Source organism: Scylla paramamosain, chromosome 2 (assembly GCF_035594125.1).
Source record: "Scylla paramamosain isolate STU-SP2022 chromosome 2, ASM3559412v1, whole genome shotgun sequence".
NCBI lineage: Eukaryota > Metazoa > Arthropoda > Malacostraca > Decapoda > Portunidae > Scylla > Scylla paramamosain.
The window spans coordinates 23,344,607-23,366,754 of NC_087152.1; the positions used below are offsets into that span (position 1 = coordinate 23,344,607).

General features: G+C 36.9%; 1 protein-coding gene across 4 annotated transcripts in view; it reads right to left on the reverse strand.

The window, feature by feature from the left end:
* Positions 1-1,736: 1,736 nt before the first annotated feature.
* LOC135111896 (uncharacterized) overlaps positions 1,737-22,148 on the reverse strand; it is a 53,140-nt gene continuing 32,728 nt past the window's right edge. Inside the window, exons 1-4 of one of the 4 annotated variants that reach the window (XM_064025604.1) lie at positions 11,810-14,905; positions 8,145-8,339; positions 7,298-7,415; positions 1,737-7,015 (exon numbers count right to left, since the gene is read on the reverse strand). In XM_064025604.1, the coding sequence (XP_063881674.1) occupies positions 6,868-7,015; positions 7,298-7,415; positions 8,145-8,226 (348 nt within the window). In that variant the 5' untranslated portion in view covers positions 8,227-8,339; positions 11,810-14,905 and the 3' untranslated portion in view covers positions 1,737-6,867. Of the gene's footprint in view, positions 7,016-7,163; positions 7,416-8,144; positions 8,340-11,809; positions 14,906-22,148 lie in introns of those variants that run through there. The other 3 variants (XR_010273949.1, XM_064025607.1, XM_064025596.1) reach the window with 3 other exon arrangements.

Consider the following 22,148-nt stretch of genomic DNA (forward strand, 5'->3'; position numbering starts at 1 on the left):
TCAAAAAAACCTTTGATCTTGTTGATCACACTGTTGTCATCAGCAAAGCAATAAGTCTGGGTCTCCCTCACTAACCTGGTAGCGTGGCTAGCCGACTTCCTCACAGGGAGGCGTCAGGCCGTTTGCTATCAGGGCTCTGTCTCTAATTTCCAACAGCTGACATGTGGGGTCCCCCAGGGGACCAAGATGGGTCCACTTTGCTTCCTTCTTCCTCTTACTGACACCCCCATCGCTGGAAGTATGTGGACGACTACACCGTGGGCGTCCCAGTTTCCAACAAGAACCCGGACTACTCGCCACTGCAAGCAATTCTGGAGCGACTGCAGACGTGGACGGAGGAGAGCAGGATGACCATCAACCACAGCAACACTGCGGTGATGCATTTCTTTACCTCCTCTGTACCAGTGCCCCCTCCCCAGCTCACAGTGGGCCCTCACCCCCTCCAGGTGGTCCGATGTGCCAAGCTTCCCGGAGTCACGGTGGACGACCAGATGACCTGGAAGCAGCATGTCGCCAGCACCGTAAGATCCGCTACCTACAGGCTGTACATGCTGCGCAGACTCAGGTCGCTGGAGACGCCGACAGACGAGTTAAGGGGGTGTACCTCACCTTCATCCTCTCAAACTCATGTATGCCTCCCCAGCGTGGTCCTCCTCCCTCACACACAATCAACAGCTACAACTGGTGAGTGTGCTTAAAAGAGCGTGCAGGGTCATCCTTGGCCCTGCCTACACCAAATATGATGAAGCCCTGACCACCCTGAGTCTGTCCAGACTATCCACCAGGCACCGAGAGGCTTTGGAAAAGTTTGCAAGAGGACTGCTGCATCATCCACGTCTCAGACACATGTTGCCGCCTGACGCGCCTCGCCTGGTCGGTGACACCAGACACCACAACAAGATAGCGCCCCTAAAGGCGCCGCGCACGGAAGACAGACTCACCGCGATTCCCACCATGGTGGGAATCGCATTCCACGATGGAAACGTGGAATGTGACTTGTGATGATCAGTGAAACTTTCATGGCGATACTACTACGATGACTGAAAATTAAGGAACTAGGATTGCCCGGTTAGCTCTCTCTCTCTCTCTCTCTCTCTCTCTCTGGAAGCTTATTTGCGCTCACTTACCTGATGGACTGCGTGTGATTGAAAGGCCACAGTGAGGGTACAGTCACAGATAATAGTAATGAGCCGGGGCTCCACATTCATGGAGGATAAAACACGTATTTATGGCCAGGCACCTCCACCACCCATGCCGTCCTGGTGCGCCCTCCCTGTCGGCTGGGTTGTGGGCAAGTGTGTGTGTGTGTGTTAGATTACGAGTAAGTGTAGTGCATATATTCCGTTTGGTGCAAAGAGCAAGATTTTCGAATTGGAATGATCGTGGCTCTTTGCGACTCACGTACAGAATACAGCGTGATGAGATGAAGCTGCTGATAGTTTCTTGTGTTGCAGCTTTTGCTTTTGTAACACATCTTATTCTGTTTTTATTACACATTTCTTTCTTAAGAAGTAACTTTGTGTTATTTACGTCCAAACATCGAAAATTCAAGGCCCAACTTTAAGCATAATTTATAATGATGAACAGAATGTATTAAATTCCTTTATCCAGAACCTTTCAAATCAAGATACTGATTGACAGCTGCCAGGTACTGCAGGCCACTTATGTGAATGCTCACAAAAATCACTTAAATTTTATTTATAGTAGTTTTAATAGGTGAATAATAAATAACGATATAATATTAAAGTTTTATTTATATTAGTAGTACAACAGTAGGTATTCTGAAATTTTACCAAGTATGTGCGGCTTATAAAGCATGAAAAACAGTACAAGACACACTAGGTGTGTAACACAGGGCAGAAGATAAAACAAAGGCATTACTATGAATGACAGCAACATTCATAAGAGGCATTTTTTTTTTCCCCATACCTGCACAGACATTTGGCAACATCAAGGTGTTTATAAAACACTAATGCCTTACAAGACAGAACACATGGTTAGTTGCATTAAGAGATCACACAAAAGTCATCACTATCCTATAGCATACATATATAATATAAAGCAGCACAAAGAGGCATTGCAATATTAAGAACATAAGAAATAAAGGAAGCTGCAAGAAGCGACCAGGCTTTCACGTATGAAATATACCTATCTATTTCCACCTATCATTCCCATCCATAAACCTGTCTAATCTTCTCTTAAAGCACCCTAATTGTTAGCACTAACATGATTACTGAGTCTGTTCCACTCATTTACCACTCTATTTGAGAACCAATTTCTATCTCTTTCTTAAACCAAAATTTTTCAAGCTTGAACCCATTATTTCTTGTTCTATCCTGGTTGTTGATCCTAAGAATTTTGCTTACATCCCACTTGTTATAACCCTTATACCACTTAAAGACTTCTATCAGGTCCCCTCTTAACTTACTTCTCTCTAAAGAATGTAAATTTAACAGCTTGAGTCTCGCCTTGTAAGGAATACTCCTCATCCCCTGTATCCTTTTAGTCATTCTCCTCTGTACTGATTCTAATAGACCTATGTCTTTCCTGTAATGTGGGGACCAGAACTGCACAGCGTAGTCTAGATGAGGTCTGACCAGCTCCAAGTATAACTTTAATATTACTTCGGGCCTTCTACTTTTAACACTCCTAAAAATTAATCCTAATACCCTATTTGCCCTGTTTCTGGCCTCTGTATTGCTTTCCTAGATGGAGTTCAGAGCTAACTATAACTCCTAAATCTTTTTCATATCCTGAACCTACCAGAGTTTCGTTGTTTATTTTGTAACTACTGTGTGGGTTTCCTCTATCTACACTAAGTACTTTGCATTTATTGATATTAAATTGCATTTGCCGTCTGTCCATCCATTCACTCATCCTATCTAAATCTGCCTGCAAGGCGATGGCATCCACTTCTGACCTAATTAATCTATCTGTCTTTGTGTCATCTGCAAATTTACTAATATCACTACTAATTCCACTATCCAAATCATTGATATATATTAAAAACAACAATGGCCCTAATACTGATCCCAGTGGCATCCCACTAATTACATGACCTCACTCGGATTTAGAGCCATTTATTATAACTCTTTGTCGCCTGTCGCTTAGCCATGACCTTATCTACCCTAACACCTTCCCATCTATCCCGTGTGCCCTAACCTTTCCCTGTAGCCTCTGATAGGGTACCTTATCAAAAGCTTTACTAAAGTTCAGATATAAGATGTCATAACTATCACCATTATCTACTGCCTCGTACACTTTACTGTAAAAACTTAACAAGTTCGTCAGGCAAGACTTTTCCTTCATGAAGCCATGCTGTGACTGATTTGTTAAGTTATGTTTGTCTAAATGCTCCGTTATGTTCCTTGCTATTATTGACTCCAATATTTTAGCCACATCTGAAGTTAAGCTGACAGGTCTATAATTAGATGCTAAAGTTTTATCTCCTTTCTTAAAGATGGGTACTACATTAGCCTGCCTCCACATTGCTGGTAACTCACCTGACTCAAGTGATTTCCTAAAGACAAATACTAATGGCTCACTAATAACCCCTGCATTCCTTAAGTACTCTTGGACATATTTCATCTGGTCCTGGTGTCTTGAACTTTTTAGCTTATCTATCTCCTGTTCCACTATCTCCTTAGTTATGGAAATATGTCAGCTTCTCATCCTCATCTGCTCCAAACATCTGTTCACAATTTGGCATGTTTTCCTGGGTGAAGACAGTTAAAAAATACTTATTCAGAATTTTACTTATCTCCTTCCCAGAACTAACCAGCTCCCATCTGCTGCCTTTAATGGACCTATAGTATCCTTATTCTTCATCCTGTATACCTGATAAAATCCCTTGGGGTCTGTCTTCGCCTGGCTGGCTACCTTTAATTCATAATTGCCCTTGTTAACTTCCTGACTGTTCTAACTAATTCATTATATTGTGGCCTTAAAACCTCTTCACCTGCCCTTAATCTCTTATATATACTTCTCTTCTGCCCTGTATAATGTTTTTAAGCTAGTAGTCATCCATTTAGGGTAATTTTTCTATGATCTTATTGCTCTATACGGGATGCTTGCTAACTGTCCTATATGCAATTTGTCTACAAAATATTTATACAATGTTTACTTCACCTAATCCCCTCATTTCGGCCCCTTCCATCCTCTCCACTCCTTCATCTACTCACCTGGACCTCAACTCTCCCATTTCAACATGACCTGACCCTCCAACATACTCACACCTATCTCACCCTCTCTTTCTCCTCTGCCCCTTCTGGACACATCTTCCCTCCTCTTGTCCTACACCCTCACACCTCACCTCTCTCATCCTGCCTTATCTCTCTCAGCTCTGTCCTGGACCTGACCTCACCCTGCATCCCTTGCCAGTCAACTCCTTGGAGGTACCTTTTTAATTCCTCAAGATCTGCTCTCCTAAAGTTGGGTATTTTACTAGTGTTTTTGCTTCTAAAAGTTTCTTCCCATTTTAATTTGTACCTATTTTCCCAATGGTCACTGTTACCTGGCTGTCTTCCAGCCTCTATCTGCATGACTGCTTTCTCCCTGTTAGTAAGAATTAAATCTATGATACTGTTCCCCCTTGTGGGTTCTACGACTACCTGTTTTAAAAAATTATCCTGAATTACCTTAAGAAATTCCTCAGCTTCTTTGTTATCTACCATCAATCTCCAGTTGATATTCCTAAAATTAAAATCTCCTGTCACACATACCTGACTGTACCTTCCTGCTCTATTTATTTCCTGCCACAGTGAGGTGTTAATTTCCTTTGTACTGTTTGGTGGCCTGTACACTACTCCCAGTACTACTGACTGTGATCCTTCCTTAATATCTACCCATATTGACTCTGTTTTGAATGTAAATCAGGAGGTAACAGAGTCAACATAGCAAGGCTACACCACCTAACAGAGAACACAAAGACTTCCTTATCAGAACAAATGACATGGCAACTCAATACTGCATACAACAACAACAACAACATTAAAGTAAGGATATACAGTGGGCATATGGCAGCTAAAGATATAGTGATAATAACATGTAGCTAACCAAAGAAAATTTCTAGAGAAGAAAGCATTTATGTCACCACAAAGTAAACATGCAGAATTTAATTAATTCTTGCATATGCTGTAACAAAGAGCACAAACCTGATGAAATGCTGCATTACATGAGAAAAATAAGAGGACTGATATCAAATGCTACTGTAAGATATATCTAAAATTACATATATTGTGAGAAAGTACATAATGATAGATATCTTACATATATATGAATAATGCATCATGATAAAGTGAAGAAAAGATTATATGCAGGACAAAATACAGCATCCTGAGCTTGGACATGGAACATGCAATGAGACAGTAGGACAAGAGCAGAATAGTTTGCAAGAATACAGTGAAAAGAAAAACAAAAACCATTAGAAAGAAATTTTGTGGGCATATCTGTGTATTGTATGCAAATTTACTATTCAACTTTTCATATTTATTTCTTCTTCCCATTTCCTATTTAAGGATATAAAATAGTCCAAGTTTGATTAAACTAAAGCTTTTGGTTAATTGCTGAAACACATGCAAAGGCAACACAAACTTATGACTGGTAAAGAAAATACACTTTTTTCCTCATTGGGGAATGAAAAAGGCCACCTAAATCATAAATCTAATCTGCCTCACTGCTGCTGTCTAACTGATGGCTGGTATCTGGCAAAATATTCTTGTCATTTGACATTCATGAGGCTCAAAAATCTTCTTCAAGCACAATCAGTTACATGGAAAAGATTATGAGCCAGAAGTAGTCTGATGCCATCACTATATCTTCAAATTTAGAGTTAGGAACTGAAGTCAGTGGGTAATCCGAGTCTTAGTCTTGTCAAGGAAGTGTGGTCTTGTCAAGGAAGTGGAAGTATGGTTCATCCAATTAATAACTAAGAACTGAACAAAGACCAATTGTGCCACAGCACCTGAAGTGCTGACTTGTTAGAGTGTGTGTATGGCACAGTTTCCATGATGTTCTTGCATTCCTTGCAAATTTTACAGATTTAGCGATAAACATTAAAATGAAGAGTAACTAAACTATTTCAATAATGAAAAGGATCTATGCACCTGATATACATGGCTATACTGCAGTAAGAACAGCTTGTGGCAGTAAGCCTACCATGGAATGGTACTTACTTAAAAATCCTACACATGTTAAATTTACCAGTTTGGAGCAAGTCTTATATTTTTTAGCTGATGATCATTCAAAATTAAATGTTCAGCATTTAACTATATTACCTTATATATACTTTATTTTTCTCCTTCAAAACACTGTTACTTAGTCTCTTCAAAAGCTTTGGTAAATCATACAAGAAACGGATCCATTCACCATTGATGGCAAACATGCCAAGATTCTAAGAGAAGAACATTGTATTCCCTCTTGGTCAGAGAAAGAAAAAAAGTGCAGTTACTCTAGTATCAATGTCTTAAGCCTAATGAACATGTCATCATTCTCACACTGCATAATATCAGTCTTTCCCAGATAAAAGGAATAACCTAAAAAACATTTCCATTTCTCAGTTCTTTTAGTCACAAACAAAAATGCATGGTTCCAAGTTTCAAACTTTTGTCATGTTCACCAGTATCCTTGCCTCCAATAATGGAATCAGAAACCTGGTCAAAATTAAACAAATCTTTGATGATACTCATTACATGAGATATATTGCCTTAAAGTAACTTCCTTTACAGGAATGCCAGAGTTTGTTGCTCCTGCTAACAAAATGTTTCTCAATGAGAAATGCAGTGCTTACTGTAATCCTTTTAGGACTGTGATAATATACTGCTACAGCAAACTGCCTCCTCCTCTTCCTCCTCATCCTCCACTGTCACACTAATCAAAGCATATCACTGATGTCCATTGGAAAATTACAGCATCCTGGAAGGCAGGAAATTTGCTGCTCTTTGCATCAATTGCTGTGGTATTGTGCTGGTCTTCCTTCCAGATTGCTGGACTGTCTTGTATGGTGCGGATGGTGTCCCTGTAAATATGGAAATATGGAATACGAGTATATTAGGATAACTTTGTGTCATTATTAGCATACTAGTATATGCATTTATTTTCTTGAGTAATGCTATTACCTCTGTTAGTAAGAGAATAGGTTAACAGCTTTTCTATTTCTATCTCACCTCTGCCATCTTACACTTTTCCCATACCCACAACAATTGTCCTCTTCAAGTAAGTGATCAACAGTAATTATAAACCTTATATACAGTCATTATTTCCACCACATCTTTTCATTGCCAAAAACATCTTAAAATACTTGTTCACATTGCTCATCACATCATTTAACATGCTTGACTCAGATGTGCCAGTTGTGTCTCCTTTCCTGCTGTAAGCCACTTTACCACAATACACTGTAAAAAGAAGCATTTTGTTACCTGGAAAGCAAGGATTGCACAAAATTAAGTTATATATATTGTGAAATATTAGTATATAAAGAAATGTATGATTGTGTATGGACAAATGGTGAAAGAAGATAGGACTTGTTAGTAGTGGAGGCAGAAGTTGGTTTATTATATTCTGTTTATTCATATTTATATTCATATTCATATTTATATTCATATTGTTATTTATTTTTATTTATTTATTTTTTGGGGGGAGAAAAAATAACCACGTGATTTCTTCCCATCTCTGTTTTTAATTCAAGCTTGATCAAGTTAAATTTAAAGAGAGGAAGGAAGTGGTTCTCAAACAGAGTGGTAGATGACAGGAGTAGGCTCTGTAATTAGGTTGTTCATACAGAGTCAACAGGGAGCTTGAAAAGAAGTTTAGACAGATTTATGGATGGGGATGATAGGTAGATATATTTAATACAGGGACTGCTATGTGTAGCCCTGACGGCTTCTTGCAGATTCCCTTATTTTCTTACGTTCTTAGAAAATGGGTTAGATAATAGTGAGAATTATGAGACTGCTGAATGGTATCTGCTAGCAAATATGTATATACTGAAATGAAAACTCATCATATAATGTAATAGAGTATATACAGTATATAGGCTTCAATAAGGTTGTGAATGTTATTAATCAATATTCAGGATCTGTTGTTTAAAAACTATTTCATCATGAATGTCACTTAACTTTATTTACCACAACTAAATTAAACATTACCAGTTATAACAGTTGTGTAGTCACAGAAATACTGTGTGGTATGTGCCTGAAGTTCGTTTATCTGCAGGAATTGGAGCTGCATTGTTCAGCAGATGTGTTGTGCTGCTGGTATGCTTGAGCTCAAAATTTTCCTTGTGGACAGACTGCTTGTGCTCCACACATGGCTTTCCCAAGACTTGGAGCCACTGCAATCACCTGGAATCATATTTGAATTGGTAAATTCTTATTTAAATTCTTTTTTTTTTTTTATGTAGGAAGGACACTGGCCAAGAGCAACAAAAATCCAACAAAAAAAAATGCCCACTGTAATGACAGTCCCATAAAAGAGTCAAAGCAGTAGTCAAAAATTGATGAATAAGTGTATTGAAACCTCCCTCTTGAAGGAATTCAAGTCATAGGAAGGTGGAAATACAGAAGCAGGCAGGGAGTTCCAGAGTTTACCAGAGAAAGGGATGAATGATTGAGAATACTGGTTAACTCTTGCATTAGAGAGGTGGACAGAATAGGGGTGAGAGAAAGAAGAAAGTCTTGTGCAGCGAGGCCATGGAAGGAGGGGAGGCATGCAGTTAGCAAGATCAGAAGAGCAGTCAAAACGTCAAAACCATTTACATCAAGAAGGATGTTCACCCTGGTGTGAGGAAGGAGTGGCAGAGGCTGAGAGATGTTGAGAAAGCTGAGGAGAAGCCGGAGAACATTGGGTGCGTTATTCACCTCGATCCAAGAGAACATAAAGTGTACAAAGATGGTAAGATAATTGACAGCTGGAGATCATCCACAGCGATCATCCACAGTGAGTCAGTCAGATGAACATAAAATCCTGGAATATAAATAGTGTACGTACCAAACTAGAAAAACTGAATGTAAGACAACATCTTGCTAACTATGATGTGATTGGATTGAATGAAGTTAAAACCGAAGAATCTGTGCATTTTCCCGGATATGTAACATTTAGTAATAGAGCTGCGGGATCGACTGACAGGGGGAAGAACAAAGACGTTTGCGAGAAACTGTTTCGCTCCTTTTGTGAGCGAGGTTGACAGGGGTGTTAATGATCAGGTATGGTTGCAGTTTTGGAACATCTATGGTGTTTAGTTTGGGTTCTGCTATATACCACCAAGTGATTCACAGTATTATAGTCATGATTCATTTGCTGTTATTCAGGAAAAGATCAAGTCTTCACATGTGTGTAATGGTTACATCATCATAGGGGATATGAATGCAAGGCTAAGAGAAATCTTACCCTTTGTGCAAGTTCAAGACACACACCCATATTCATACCTACATGTAATTGATGATGTTAATGTTGTTAACGATACTGTTGAAATATTGTCTTCTATTTGTATAGATAATAAGCTTTTGGTGTTAAATAATCTAAAGACCTGTAAAAATAATTTTGTGAGTGACAAAACGTACCGCAAAAGTGATGTATGGATTTCTGAGTTAGATGTGTGTGTTGTATCACCTCAGCTATTAGACTCAATCCATGATTTCTCAGTGCTGCATTGTGATGACCTGTCATCTGACCACACCCCTATAACTATTACAGTAAATAGCAAAGGTGTCGATCTAGATAACCTACTAGTTTGGGCAACATCACTCGGAGAACACGCAGCACTTCTAGGGACAGCAGGAAGAACTAGGTTGATCAAAAAACCTATCAAACACGGTAACATTGACAAAGATAACTTTGCAAGACATATAACACATCGGATGCCTTTTGCAGAAGATAATGATTTAAATTCTAATGTTAATAACCTCTCAGATACTCTGTATGCGTGTGCAAAAAGCAGTGTTGGAGATTATGAGGAAAGAATGTCTATTGGCCGGATGGAATAAGGGAGATGGGAGAGATTAATGCAGGACGCTGATGACGACAGGGTGTGGAGAGCTATAGACTGGAAGGGCAACTTTATGGTGATGGTGCCCTTCCAAGTGATGTAGAGTTTAGGGATCACTTTGAGAAAATACTAAATCCTGCTCAAGTTACTGAAGCTGACTACAGACTTGACTACAGATGTTAGTAACCCCGTGTTTGATGAACCCATCTCTCCCTTAGAAGTACATAATCAAATAAAAAGAATGAAAGTTGACAAGGCGTGTGGGCCTGATGGGATTTCCCCTGGCGTTTTTTTCACTTTTGCCTACTCAGTGGATTGCTACTCTTGCCACATTATTTAGTAACATTTTTGCATCTGCAGTTTTCCCTCATGCATGGATAAGAGCAAAGGTATTTGTAATATTCAAGAAAGGTGATAAGACTAATCCTGAAAATTATCGAGGAATTAGTGTCATCAATTCAGTTGCTAAACTGTACGATATGGTTCTGTGTGAACGCTTGAATCAGTGGTTTAAGCCTTATAGAAAGCAAGCTGGGAAACAAAAGAAACGTGGATGCATGGAGCATGTAGTGACGCTTAGGCTGATTACCAACACAGCCAGGCTAAAAAGAATTAAACTTTTTGTAGCTTTTGTGGATTTTTCAAAAGCTTACGACACTGTTCCAAGACATAAATTGTTTATGGTCATGAAAGGTTTGGGATGTGGGGCCGTGATGCCGGCCGCTGTGGGGGCAATGTACCACACTGCTGAGAGCATTATTGGTTCTGCTGTATTAACTGCCTCACAAGGAGTCAAGCAAGGCTCTCCCACCTCTTGTTTTTTTTGTTTACAATGTTTGTAAATGTGCTGATTAGATTTGTTAAAGAAATGTGTAGGCCAGAGAGATTCATTGAGTGGTTGCAAATATTGATGTTTATGGATGACACAATGTTATTAGCAACAAGTAGGGAAAACATGTACACCAAGTTAAGGATATTGAAGGAATATTGTGATGAATATGGTATGAGGGTGAACAATGCAAAGACCAACTTTTTTGTCATCAATGGCGAGCCATTAAACATTAAACGACATTAAACGACAAGGAGCCGTTTAATGTGGATGGAATGATAGTGGAACACTGTGTTAGTTATATGTATTTGGGTACACCTTTCACGTGTGATGGTTCTGTGTCTTCTGCTGTCAAGCTGCATGCTAAAAACATATTATGTCACGAGCTAAAGTTTGTGTCATTTTTACAGAAAAATAATGATATTCCATTCATAATTAAAAGACGTGTGTTTGATGCAGCACTCTTGTCATCCCTAGTATATGGCTGTGAATCCTGGGTGGGTGCAGACATAAAACCAGTGGTTAAGCTGTACAACTGGTCACTGAAGCAGCTTCTAGGGGTGAGGAAAACAACTCCTAACGTGGTCTGCTATGTGGTGTGGCTATCCATCACTTCCAGACCTTGTGAAGTACAGACAACATAAATTCTTTAGGAAAATGTGGAAGGACAGGTCCAGTATGAGTGATGATCCCTTATCCTTTGCAATGAGAAAAGTTATGGGAGAGAACACACCAGCAGGAAAGGTTGTAGATGAAATGATACGAGAGGAAGTGCTTGATATGTCAATATTATTAGAAAAAGCAAAGAGAAGTGTGGTGGAATCAAGTGGTTCAAGATGTATTGTATACAGAGATATTAATCCTACTCTAAGTACACATACCATTTACACTGAAAGAAAATTTGTAAATGAATATCATAGACTGGAATTTACAAGGTTTTGACTTTCTGGCCACACCCTAGCCATAGAAACTGGGAGATGGAACAGGCGAGGGCTTACCATTGGAAGAGCTGCTGTGCCCGTGTGGTGAGGTGCAGACGGAGAGGCACGTGGTACAGCAGTGTGCTCTCACCCAACATTTGAGAGACCATTATTCCTACTGAACTATGGAGGATATTTTTACAAAATGTTCAAACAATGTGATCTGTAATGTGATTTATGATGTGCTTAAGGTGTACAGATGAAGTGTGATTAATTCCTGATTTCTATCAGTGTTTCAAATGGTTATGTTATTTTAGTGGAAGAAAGGAGAAATGTGTTACCAAAATTTAAGTCAAATGTTTGTTTGTTTTTGTTTTTTTGGAGCTCGTGCTGAAATTTCAGTATAGTGATCTAATGATCAACAAAATTGTGGACTACAATACTTGCTTGCTGTGGATATTATGTGATGTGAATTTATGCTTTTGTATATTTATAATTATTTTGTGGTCAATAAATCTATCTATCTATCTATCTATGTTTGTGTGTGTGTGTGCACGCATGCGCAAAAGTCTTACTCGTTAGGTGTCTTTATGGAAACTTTTTTACTACACTGTAAAAAATAACTTCTTTTTACAGTATTTTTCCAACAAATACTAACAAGAAGTAACTGTAACCAAGGTTTACAAATCTGACTGTTGTATGTGACATGCATTTTGGTTGTGATGTCTTGAATTTCTTGACTGAGTCCTTGTTAACATTTAATAGGCACTGTTGAGTGTGTGCTGAGACACCATAAGCCTCCATATTATCTAAGTAATATTTTATCATGATGGAATTAAATATAGAGAAGCACTGTAAATCAAAGCAACAGGGTGTCTGTAAATGTTGCATTTTTTCTTTGTTGCTAAGTGGTTGTCTTCGATATTATTCTTTATGAAATACTTGGAATGTAATACTTATTCATTGCTGATACACCAATAGCCTTAAAAACATGCTTTAAATGTTTTTTTTTTTTCATATTATTTGTCATGTGTATTGTTTGTTGCGACACCTGGCATTGTTACTGAAAACTTTGTCATGTAGCGCCTTTGTATGTCGATGTGCATTTATCGTATACATTAAGGTGATGATGAAAATTATTCATAATGAAATAAAAAGCTCAGACATCCTATATAATATTTTGGTACTAACTTCAGTAACCAGAAGATGGAATATTCTACTCTGGGGAGACATGCAAGGTAAGAAATATATTTTGTTATCTCAGTTGAAACATTTTGTAGTATGAAATTTTGAGGAAGTATGATGAGAAGAATAATAAAAGCATGGGAGTAGTTACATGCGCACTAAGATTTCCAACTGTTGAACCACCAATTTTTCTGTTTATGAATACAAGATGACCACCAAACACCAGTACGAGACCAGTAGCTACACCTTTTTTATCCTGCACTGAGTGAGACCCAGACCTGTACCTTCATCAAGCTTGATACTACCTGCTTACTGCACTTCTGGGACACTAGAGGCTGTGTTGATGCTGTTGTTAAGGCTTAACTATACAACCTCAACAAAAACACCACAAAGGGCACAGCCAGCCAGTATTCTACCTACCTACCTCCTAAGGCCTTAAGGCCTAAGGGCCTTGCATCCAACAACATTACTGGTCTCCTCTCTCGCATGTAAGTGACAATTCAATGGTTGGTTAACCTCAGCTTGTAAGTGTATTTATTTGTGCATGATGTATACTCATTTTTTTACCTACCTAATATAAATTATGTGTATGCATGAAGTCATTGGTAAACTAAATTATTAACTAATGGGGCCTCACCTGCACTCTTAGTTTGGTTAGTTTGATTGTATACCAATGTTAGATTATGCTGGTTTGGCTTGGTTAGGTTAGTTAGGTCAAGCTAATTTGGTTTGGTTTGGTTATGGTGGTTGGTTTCATTAGTTTGTTAGGTTGGTTACCTAGGTTAAGTGATAGTCTATTACATCCGGCTGGTAGGCACGGGTGAGTGGAAGACTGATGAATGAGTGAAAATGTAGTGCAGTTTGTTCCATGAGTCCACTACCACTCTTAAAAAAAAAAAGTATGTTTCTTAAGTGTTGTAATAATCCCTGAATACCTGAAGGGCAAGCACAATAAGTACTACTGATCTTTTAGTAATTACTTTTGTGTCATGGATTCAGAGTTTGCATGTCCTCAGTAATCATGTATCAAGGTCAGTGAAAAATTATGTACATCATTGCCTGTTGCATTCAAATGAATACAGAAGAGTTATCAAATGCCCATGGACACTTTCATATGCAGGGCTAAAGGCTCATATGTACCGAGACCACCAAGAACGTAGGTCAAAAAGTGATGAAAAATTCTTGATTTTAAGTCTCCATTTGAAATTACAGTGTAAAACTGTTGTGCCAACAAGTTTGTGATGGAATGAAGGACTTATTAAGGCATTTGAGAAAGCACATCAGTGATGGCACCAGGATTCAGTGCTCATTTAATCAGTGCTCCAAAATTTTCTCAAAAACAACCACATGTAAATCACACATAAGTAGGCATTACAGATATCAAACAGTCAAGGACTTGCCAACTGAAATTATCTACTCATCAAATTCAGAAATTTATGATGACTTGTCACCAAGTTAGGAGATGTCCAGTACAACAAAAAATGACATTTATGACTTGGAAGGGATCAGCTTATCATTTTTATAGGTATTGATATGTAACCAAAGGAGGTGTAATATTGTAACCAGGAGCAGAGTAAATAATTGTAGTTTTCTTATCATTTTACCTTTGACAAAGTTATTAATTGGTTCCTTTATGCTTTATGAACAGGAAGGGGATGTGTGGGTATTTGTCATGATAGAGAAGTATCTTGTGGTCTATAAAAATTATGTTATCATTATTATTACCTGGTCTTTTGTGGGAGAGGCTTTAGGTGGAGGAGGTAAAATATCTACTGCAGTTCTGCCACAAGCATTGATTGGTGAGAAAGGGGTGAAGATGCTAGAGACAAGTCATGAAATCCTTACCAGAGGTAGCTATGTTATTTTTATTTATCTATTTATTTTTAATACTTTCAGGGCAATGAAGGTTTACCACAATAAGATACATGCTGTCAATTGATGGTGTTGTTGTCACTGAGCTGCCACATTTACCACTAGCCTAGCTATGCTGTTGGCCTCCTATTACAACTTCAATATAAGGTACCCTGTGGATTCTGCATCAACACTTGAGTTCATTCAAAGGTAATATATATATATATATATATATATATATATATATATATATATATATATATATATATATATATATATATATATATATATATATATATATATATATATATATATATATATATATATAAAACATGGATAAATTTGTCCAGAACACCTCCAGTGCTAACAGTCAAGACATATTTCTTTTCTTTCGCTAAAATTACTATGCTGAGATTCGTGTAGCTTTGTGGTATGTAGTTACAGCTTGCACATTAGAATTGCAGTTTTTAAGGATATGGACAAAATTTACATTATTTACAATGTGTACACAATAGTACATTACCCTCCATCACTACAGATGTTTTGTTGGTATCAATCCCAAACGGGGGAGCAGGATAGAAGTAAAAAAAAAAACATTGCAAAAGGTGCTCTGAAGTCCATCCGAGGGTCCTGCCCCTGATTAATGCTATTGCTGATATAGACTGGAGGAGTTAAACCCCACAAGCTAATGTTTATTACTTATGAAAACAATGTTTTATCATTATGGAGATTAAACATTATTATTTTTTTTTAAGAAATCTTGGAACACTTACATTGGGTTTTTGTTAGTGAAAAATAAGCTTCCAGGAAGTCACATATTGTTACTGTATGTAAAGCGTATGTACCTCATGTGATTATTCCTCGTCATATATAAGTGAAATGTTAAATAGTTTTCTATTTGCATGAAAACGTGTAATATGTGTGAGTATCAGTATTTAATGCTATATTAAGCACCAAAGCCGATGCTCACTTGTTAGTAGTGTGGGGTTAACCTGCTAGTCGCCTGCGGGCATCACTCACGGCCAAGTCGCGCTCAGACAAAGACGGGCAGGATGGTGACCGAGGTAAATACTTTAATTTTGTAGTAAAAACTGATTGTTATAGTGCCAAGTTAATTGCATGTATTGTTAATGAATATTGTAATGTGTTGAAAGTGTTTAATATCAGTGTATAATGTTATTTTGTAAGAAATTGAGACCGAGAACTTGTTTGCAGTTCTTACGGTCATGCCTACCTCACCAATAAACGTGTCAGGGAGAACTGCCTTTCCTCGACCCTACGATGATGGGTGTGATCAGTAAAACAGATCACCTGAGAGCCAATTGATGCCCAGCCGGTGCAGCTACACATATATTACAGTGTCTTATTTACCATTTAATTTTACCTCACAAAAAAATTAATTTGTTTTATTACTAATTTTATTAGAGATGCTATGAGTGTGTTATGACAGATTGGTTCAATGTGCTTGTGTCTGGAGAAAGAGGCTGGTTATCCCAATCTGGAAACTTAGTGGGCCATCATTTATTTAATTTATTTACTACCATTGACTTCAGTAGAACTAAGCAATTTGCCCTGTAGTATATACCTTACTGTTTATATAAAGTACTTGTATTGTGTATTCAAGACTGAAGACAACAATGCAACTTTTGTATCATTTTTTCATTATCTTAATTATTGCAGATGCTGTCAACCACTAGAGGGCAGGAAACTAGAATTGTGATACTCAAGTGGATGAAACTTCTCTTCCATTCTTGGTGATGTACTTAAATAATGCTCTTTTTTAATGATGTGTCAATGATGACTATAATGGTGATGCTGTAAAGGTGATGTACTTAAATGCCTAGGTTCATTATATTATATATATATATATATATATATATATATATATATATATATATATATATATATATATATATATATATATATATATATATATATATATATATATATATATATATATATATATTTTTTTTTTTTTTTTTTTTTTTTCTGGAATGCTCTTATTAATAGTGCAATGATTATAATGATGATGATGATGATGATGCCAAGTTTTTACCATACAAGTATAATGATGATTATAATGGTGGTAATGATGATGATAATGCAAGTTTTCTCCATGATTGGTGATGTAGAATTAAATACCTAGGTTCAATTTTTTTCAGGAATGCTTTTTTTATTGGTGTACATAATGATTATAATGGTGATGATGATGTTGATGATGTAAAGTTCTCTCCATACTGGTTGATGTATAGTTAAATGCCTAGGTTCATTATGATTTTTTTTTTGGAATTCTCTTTTAATGAAGTGTAATGATGATGATAATGTAAAGTTCTCTCCATACTTGGTGATGTAGTGAAATGCTTAGATTTATTATTATTCTTATTTATTTATTTATTATTTTTTAGGAATGCTCTTTGATGAAGTGTTAAGTAATTCATTAAATTATACAGTGTGGTTTAGTGGAAATATTTTTGCAAGTTTGTCTAATGTACTATTAGTTTTAAAAATGTGCTCAGGTAATTTTTCCTTTTACCTCATTTTGATTTTGAAGCCTCTTATCTAGTTCATCTTTTTACATGAGAATACAAGGAAAATGTAGGTTGTCCATGCCCTAACCCGATGTGCTGTTGGATACATTATTTGTGTTAAATAAAATTTCTCCTATGAATTTTCTCACATTTGTAACTTTTCCATGGGCAGTAGGACAGCATTCAGGTTCCCATGTTTCTTATTACTGATGCTGTGCTTTCTCTAAAAAGATGTTTTTTTTTCTTTTTATTTATTTATTTTTTTTTTTTTATTCAGCTCAGTTATCAGATTCCTTACATATTTCAGTCCTTGCATTCCTTCAGTGTTTCTCTCATAAACACAATTTAAATAATACCTTGCTTATTTTTCCAAGAATGTTTCAGATACGGGAAACAGTTAATATATTTTCATATACTTTGGTTCAGGTGAAGTGATTTCCCACAGAAGTAATGAAATATTTTTGTACTTTTGTATATTGTCAGGTAGATGTGTGATATACTAAAGATCTGTTCATATTTTTTTTTTTTTATGTAGGAAGGACACTGGCCAAGGGCAACAAAAATCTAATAAAAAAAAAAATGCCCACTGAAATGCCAGTCCCATAAAAGGGTCAAAGCAGTGGTCAAAAATTGATGAATAAGTGTCTTGAAACCTCCCTCTTGAAGGAATTCAAGTCATAGGAAGGTGGAAATACAGAAGCAGGCAGGGAGTTTCAGAGTTTACCAGAGAAAGGGATGAATGATTGAGAATACTGGTTAACTCTTGCGTTAGAGAGGTCGACAGAATAGGGGTGAGAGAAAGAAGAAAGTCTTGTGCAGCGAGGCCGCGGAAGGAGGGGAGGCATGCAGTTAGCAAGATCAGAAGAGCAGTTAGCATGAAAATAGCGGTAGAAGACAGCTAGATATGCAACATTGCGGCAGTGAGAGAGAGGCTGAAGACAGTCAGTTAGAGGAGAGGAGTTGATGAGACGAAAAGCTTTTGATTCCACCCTGTCTAGAAGAGCAGTATGAGTGGAACCTCCCCAGACATGTGAAGCATACTCCATATAGAAAAGAATATTTAATATTCATAAAAAAGTCTTCAAAATGCCCTAGTATATATAAGTTCTACTGAGTCAACTATGATTTTGGTATTTATTTAGTTATATTGTTATTAAATGTAAAAAATCTCACGAGTGCTGAATAGTCGTATTTCCGCAGTACGCCAGTCACTCCAATATCTAGACTGTCAGTATCCAGACTCGTCATTATCCAGACAAGTGTCCGATTGGCTATCATGACAGTAAGAGTTGCTATCTGGAGGGTAAGGGTCACTATTCGGACAGTAAGTCATTATCCAGATGTTTTACAGTCATGTACAACCCTATCTAGTCTCCAGATTGGCCTTTGGCTAATAACTAGGATGGATATTGGAGAGTTTACAGCATTTTACTCTTGTAATTAAAACATTGTTGTTGATTCAGGATATAACCTCAATATATCAAATTTGCTCTATCAAACACTGGTTTCTTCTGATATCTGCTCTTTTCTGCATACAGTGAACTTTTCAGTTTGTCATAAAAAAGTTTTTGTGTACCAGTTGCCCACTGCTCTCAGTGTGCCTTTCGTTTACATGCTGACCATCTGGAGGAAATAATATACTTCTGCCTGGCTGCCAATCAGTCGACCTTTTGAACTGTTGCTCAGTGTATACTGAATACACTTTATTAATATGTGGTGCATGGTTCAGTTGGCCAGCAGGCATTCAGGCATGTGATCAGTTTGCAATTGTAAACAGTAATGTGTAGTGAAAGCAGCAGCATTGCAATGTCCACCATTTGTATCTAAAGTAATCATTTGATATGTATGTACTGTATTGTCTTAATTGCATATACAGTAATAAACATACACAGGTATGCAAACTTTTTTCTGATATACAGAGAAAATTTGGCATGTACAAAAAAAAAAAAAGGGTCAGATGCCAACGCGTCATTAGATGTATCTTTTTTTTTTTTTATCAACCCAGACTTTCCAAATTAGTTTCATATATGAAGGATCTATGTGCTGTACTGCTATCATCAAGTGTACATAATATGGATATTAACTAGAAATTTCTTAAGAAATTGATACTGTTAAGTTGTTCACAAGTTCCTGTAAACTACAAATACTATTTTGCTAGTACTATTCCAGTAAGATAGAATAAAACTGAGGAATACATTTTCCCCTTTTTTTTTGACAAGTAATTTCTGTAAATGGTATACAGAAAAATCCTGTGATAATTTACAAGGAAAAAAATACAGAAACCTTTAAAATTTACAGAAAATCTGTTATTTATCTGTATAACTGTAAATTTTAGAGAAAAAGTTTGGCAGACTGGTTGCCAGTGAATTTTCTGTAAAATTTATAATTATTTTTTACAGTGTATGTTTTATAAGCATTTAAGAAAAAGGTACGTTTATGCAATCTGCGTCTCCAGGCAACTTACAACAAAGAGGGGCTATAAGTTAGGCAAAGATGCTGGCTCCTTGCCTCTCAGCCTGGTGTGATCACTCCTAGCCACACTCAACAGATGCCAATATAAAAGAAAGAAGCACGTCGTGGTTAAATTTAATTACACATGTTACTAATATTACTGATCACCAATAAGTTATTACCTATATATTTTCTTTTTACACACCATAACAGCAATAATTCATAAATAACAAAAAGAAGATGCGTCATCTTCACTCTTTAATCTAAGTCTCTTCCTTCTTCCCTTTCTAGCCCTACACATTCTTCCCCTTTCCTTATTGTGCATCTTGAATTATTCATTCACTCCTCCCTACACCACTCCTCCCTATTTCTCGATTCACTGCTTTTCCCAGCTCAGACTTAAATTATGAGCAGCCAAGTAGCCTCCTCACAGACCCCTTCCACACGCGGCTCTTCCCTTCACATCCCCGCATCACCCGCCGCTCGCTGACCCACCACTCTCTTTCCCAAATCTAATTTTCCGTCTTCATATCTTTCTTTGCTCTCTGGCGCCCTGCTCGCCATCTTGCCCTGCGCCCTGTGAGTGAGGTGGAGGGAGCGCCAATAGTGATGGATATGATGGAATTTAGAGAGAGAGAGAGAGAGAGAGAGAGAGAGAGAGAGAGAGAGAGAGAGAGAGAGAGAGAGAGAGAGAGAGAGAGAGAGAGAGAGAGAGAGAGAGAGAGAGAGAGAGAGAGAGAGAGACTGAAGCACTTAACAAATTAATTTATCATGGCAACGAGAAAACACATGAATACATTTATATTAAGCCGAACTTTTCTATTATTAGTTGCCCTGATCAGTAAAATAAAAAAAAAAATAATTCCCTTCCCTGTAATTAATGAGAGGTCAATGACTCTCAATTGACCAATGGCATTTACTCATAAATTCTTCTCAATTTGTTTTCTAAAGTCAACCTAGTTGGATAATGCCAGTTTAATTTTTTTTATTACAATTGTTAGTTGCATAAAATAACCAAATGACTCGTACATTTCACCATAACGTATGTTGAAATTCTTAAAACATATGACTTGAAAAAAAAATTGTCAATATGTTATATTCTAACGTATTTATGTTAGAATTTTTAAGTATCCCCCTCAGAAAAAAAAAAAAAAAGCTAAAAATCTCAAAGGCCTCAGTAAATTTTGTAACTAGAAAATTTGAACAATTCTATATATCGAGGCAAGTTAGAAGACAAAACTCTTTGCCTAAGCCTAAGTGGGTTATATATATATATATATATATATATATATATATATATATATATATATATATATATATATATATATATATATATATATATATATATATATATATATATATATATATATATATATATATATATATATATATATAATATATATATATATATATATATATATATATATATATATATATATATATATATATATATATATATATATATATATATATATATATATATATATATATATATATATATATATATATATATATATTAAAATTTAGTTATATACCATATTAATCTTTTTTTTTTCTTTTATGTAGGAGGGACACTGGCCAAGGGCAACAAAAATCCAATAAAAAAAAAAAAAAAACTGAGATGCCAGTCCCAGAAAAGGGTCCAAAGCAGTAGTCAAAAATTGAAGGATAAGTGTCTTGAAATCTCCCTCTTGAAGGAATTCAAGTCATAGGAAGGTGGAAATACAGAAGCAGGCAGGGTTCCAGAGTTTACCAGAGAAAGGGATGAATGATTGAGAATACTGATTAATTCTTGCATTAGAGAGGTGGACAGAATAGGGGTAAGAGAAAGAAGAAAGTCTTGTGCAGTGAGGCAGCGGGAGGAGGGGAGGCATGTAGTTAGCAAGATCAGAAGAGCAGTTAGCATGAAAATAGCAGCAGAAGACAGCTAGAGATGCAACATTGCGGCGATGAGAGAGAGAGAGGTTAAAGACAGTCAGTTAAAGGAGAGGAGTTGATGAAATGAAAAGCTTTTGATTCCACCCTGTCTAGAAGAGCAGTATGAGTGGAACACACCCCCAGACATGTGAAGCATACTCAATACATGGACGGATAAGGCACTTATACAGAATTAGCAGCTTGGGGGGTGAGAAAAACTGGCAGAGACGTCTCAGAACGCCTAATTTCATTGAAGCTGTTTTAGCTAGAGATGAGATGTGAAGTTTCCAGTTCAGATTATAAGTAAAGGACAGACCGAGGATGTTCAGTGTAGAAGAGGGGGACAGATGAGTGTCATTGAAGGAGAGGGGATAGTTGTCTGGAAGGTTATGTCGAGTTGATAGATGGAGGAATTGAGTTTTCAAGCCACTGAACAATACCAGGTGATGATGAAGTTACAGAAAGAAGGATAGAAGCTGTAGGAG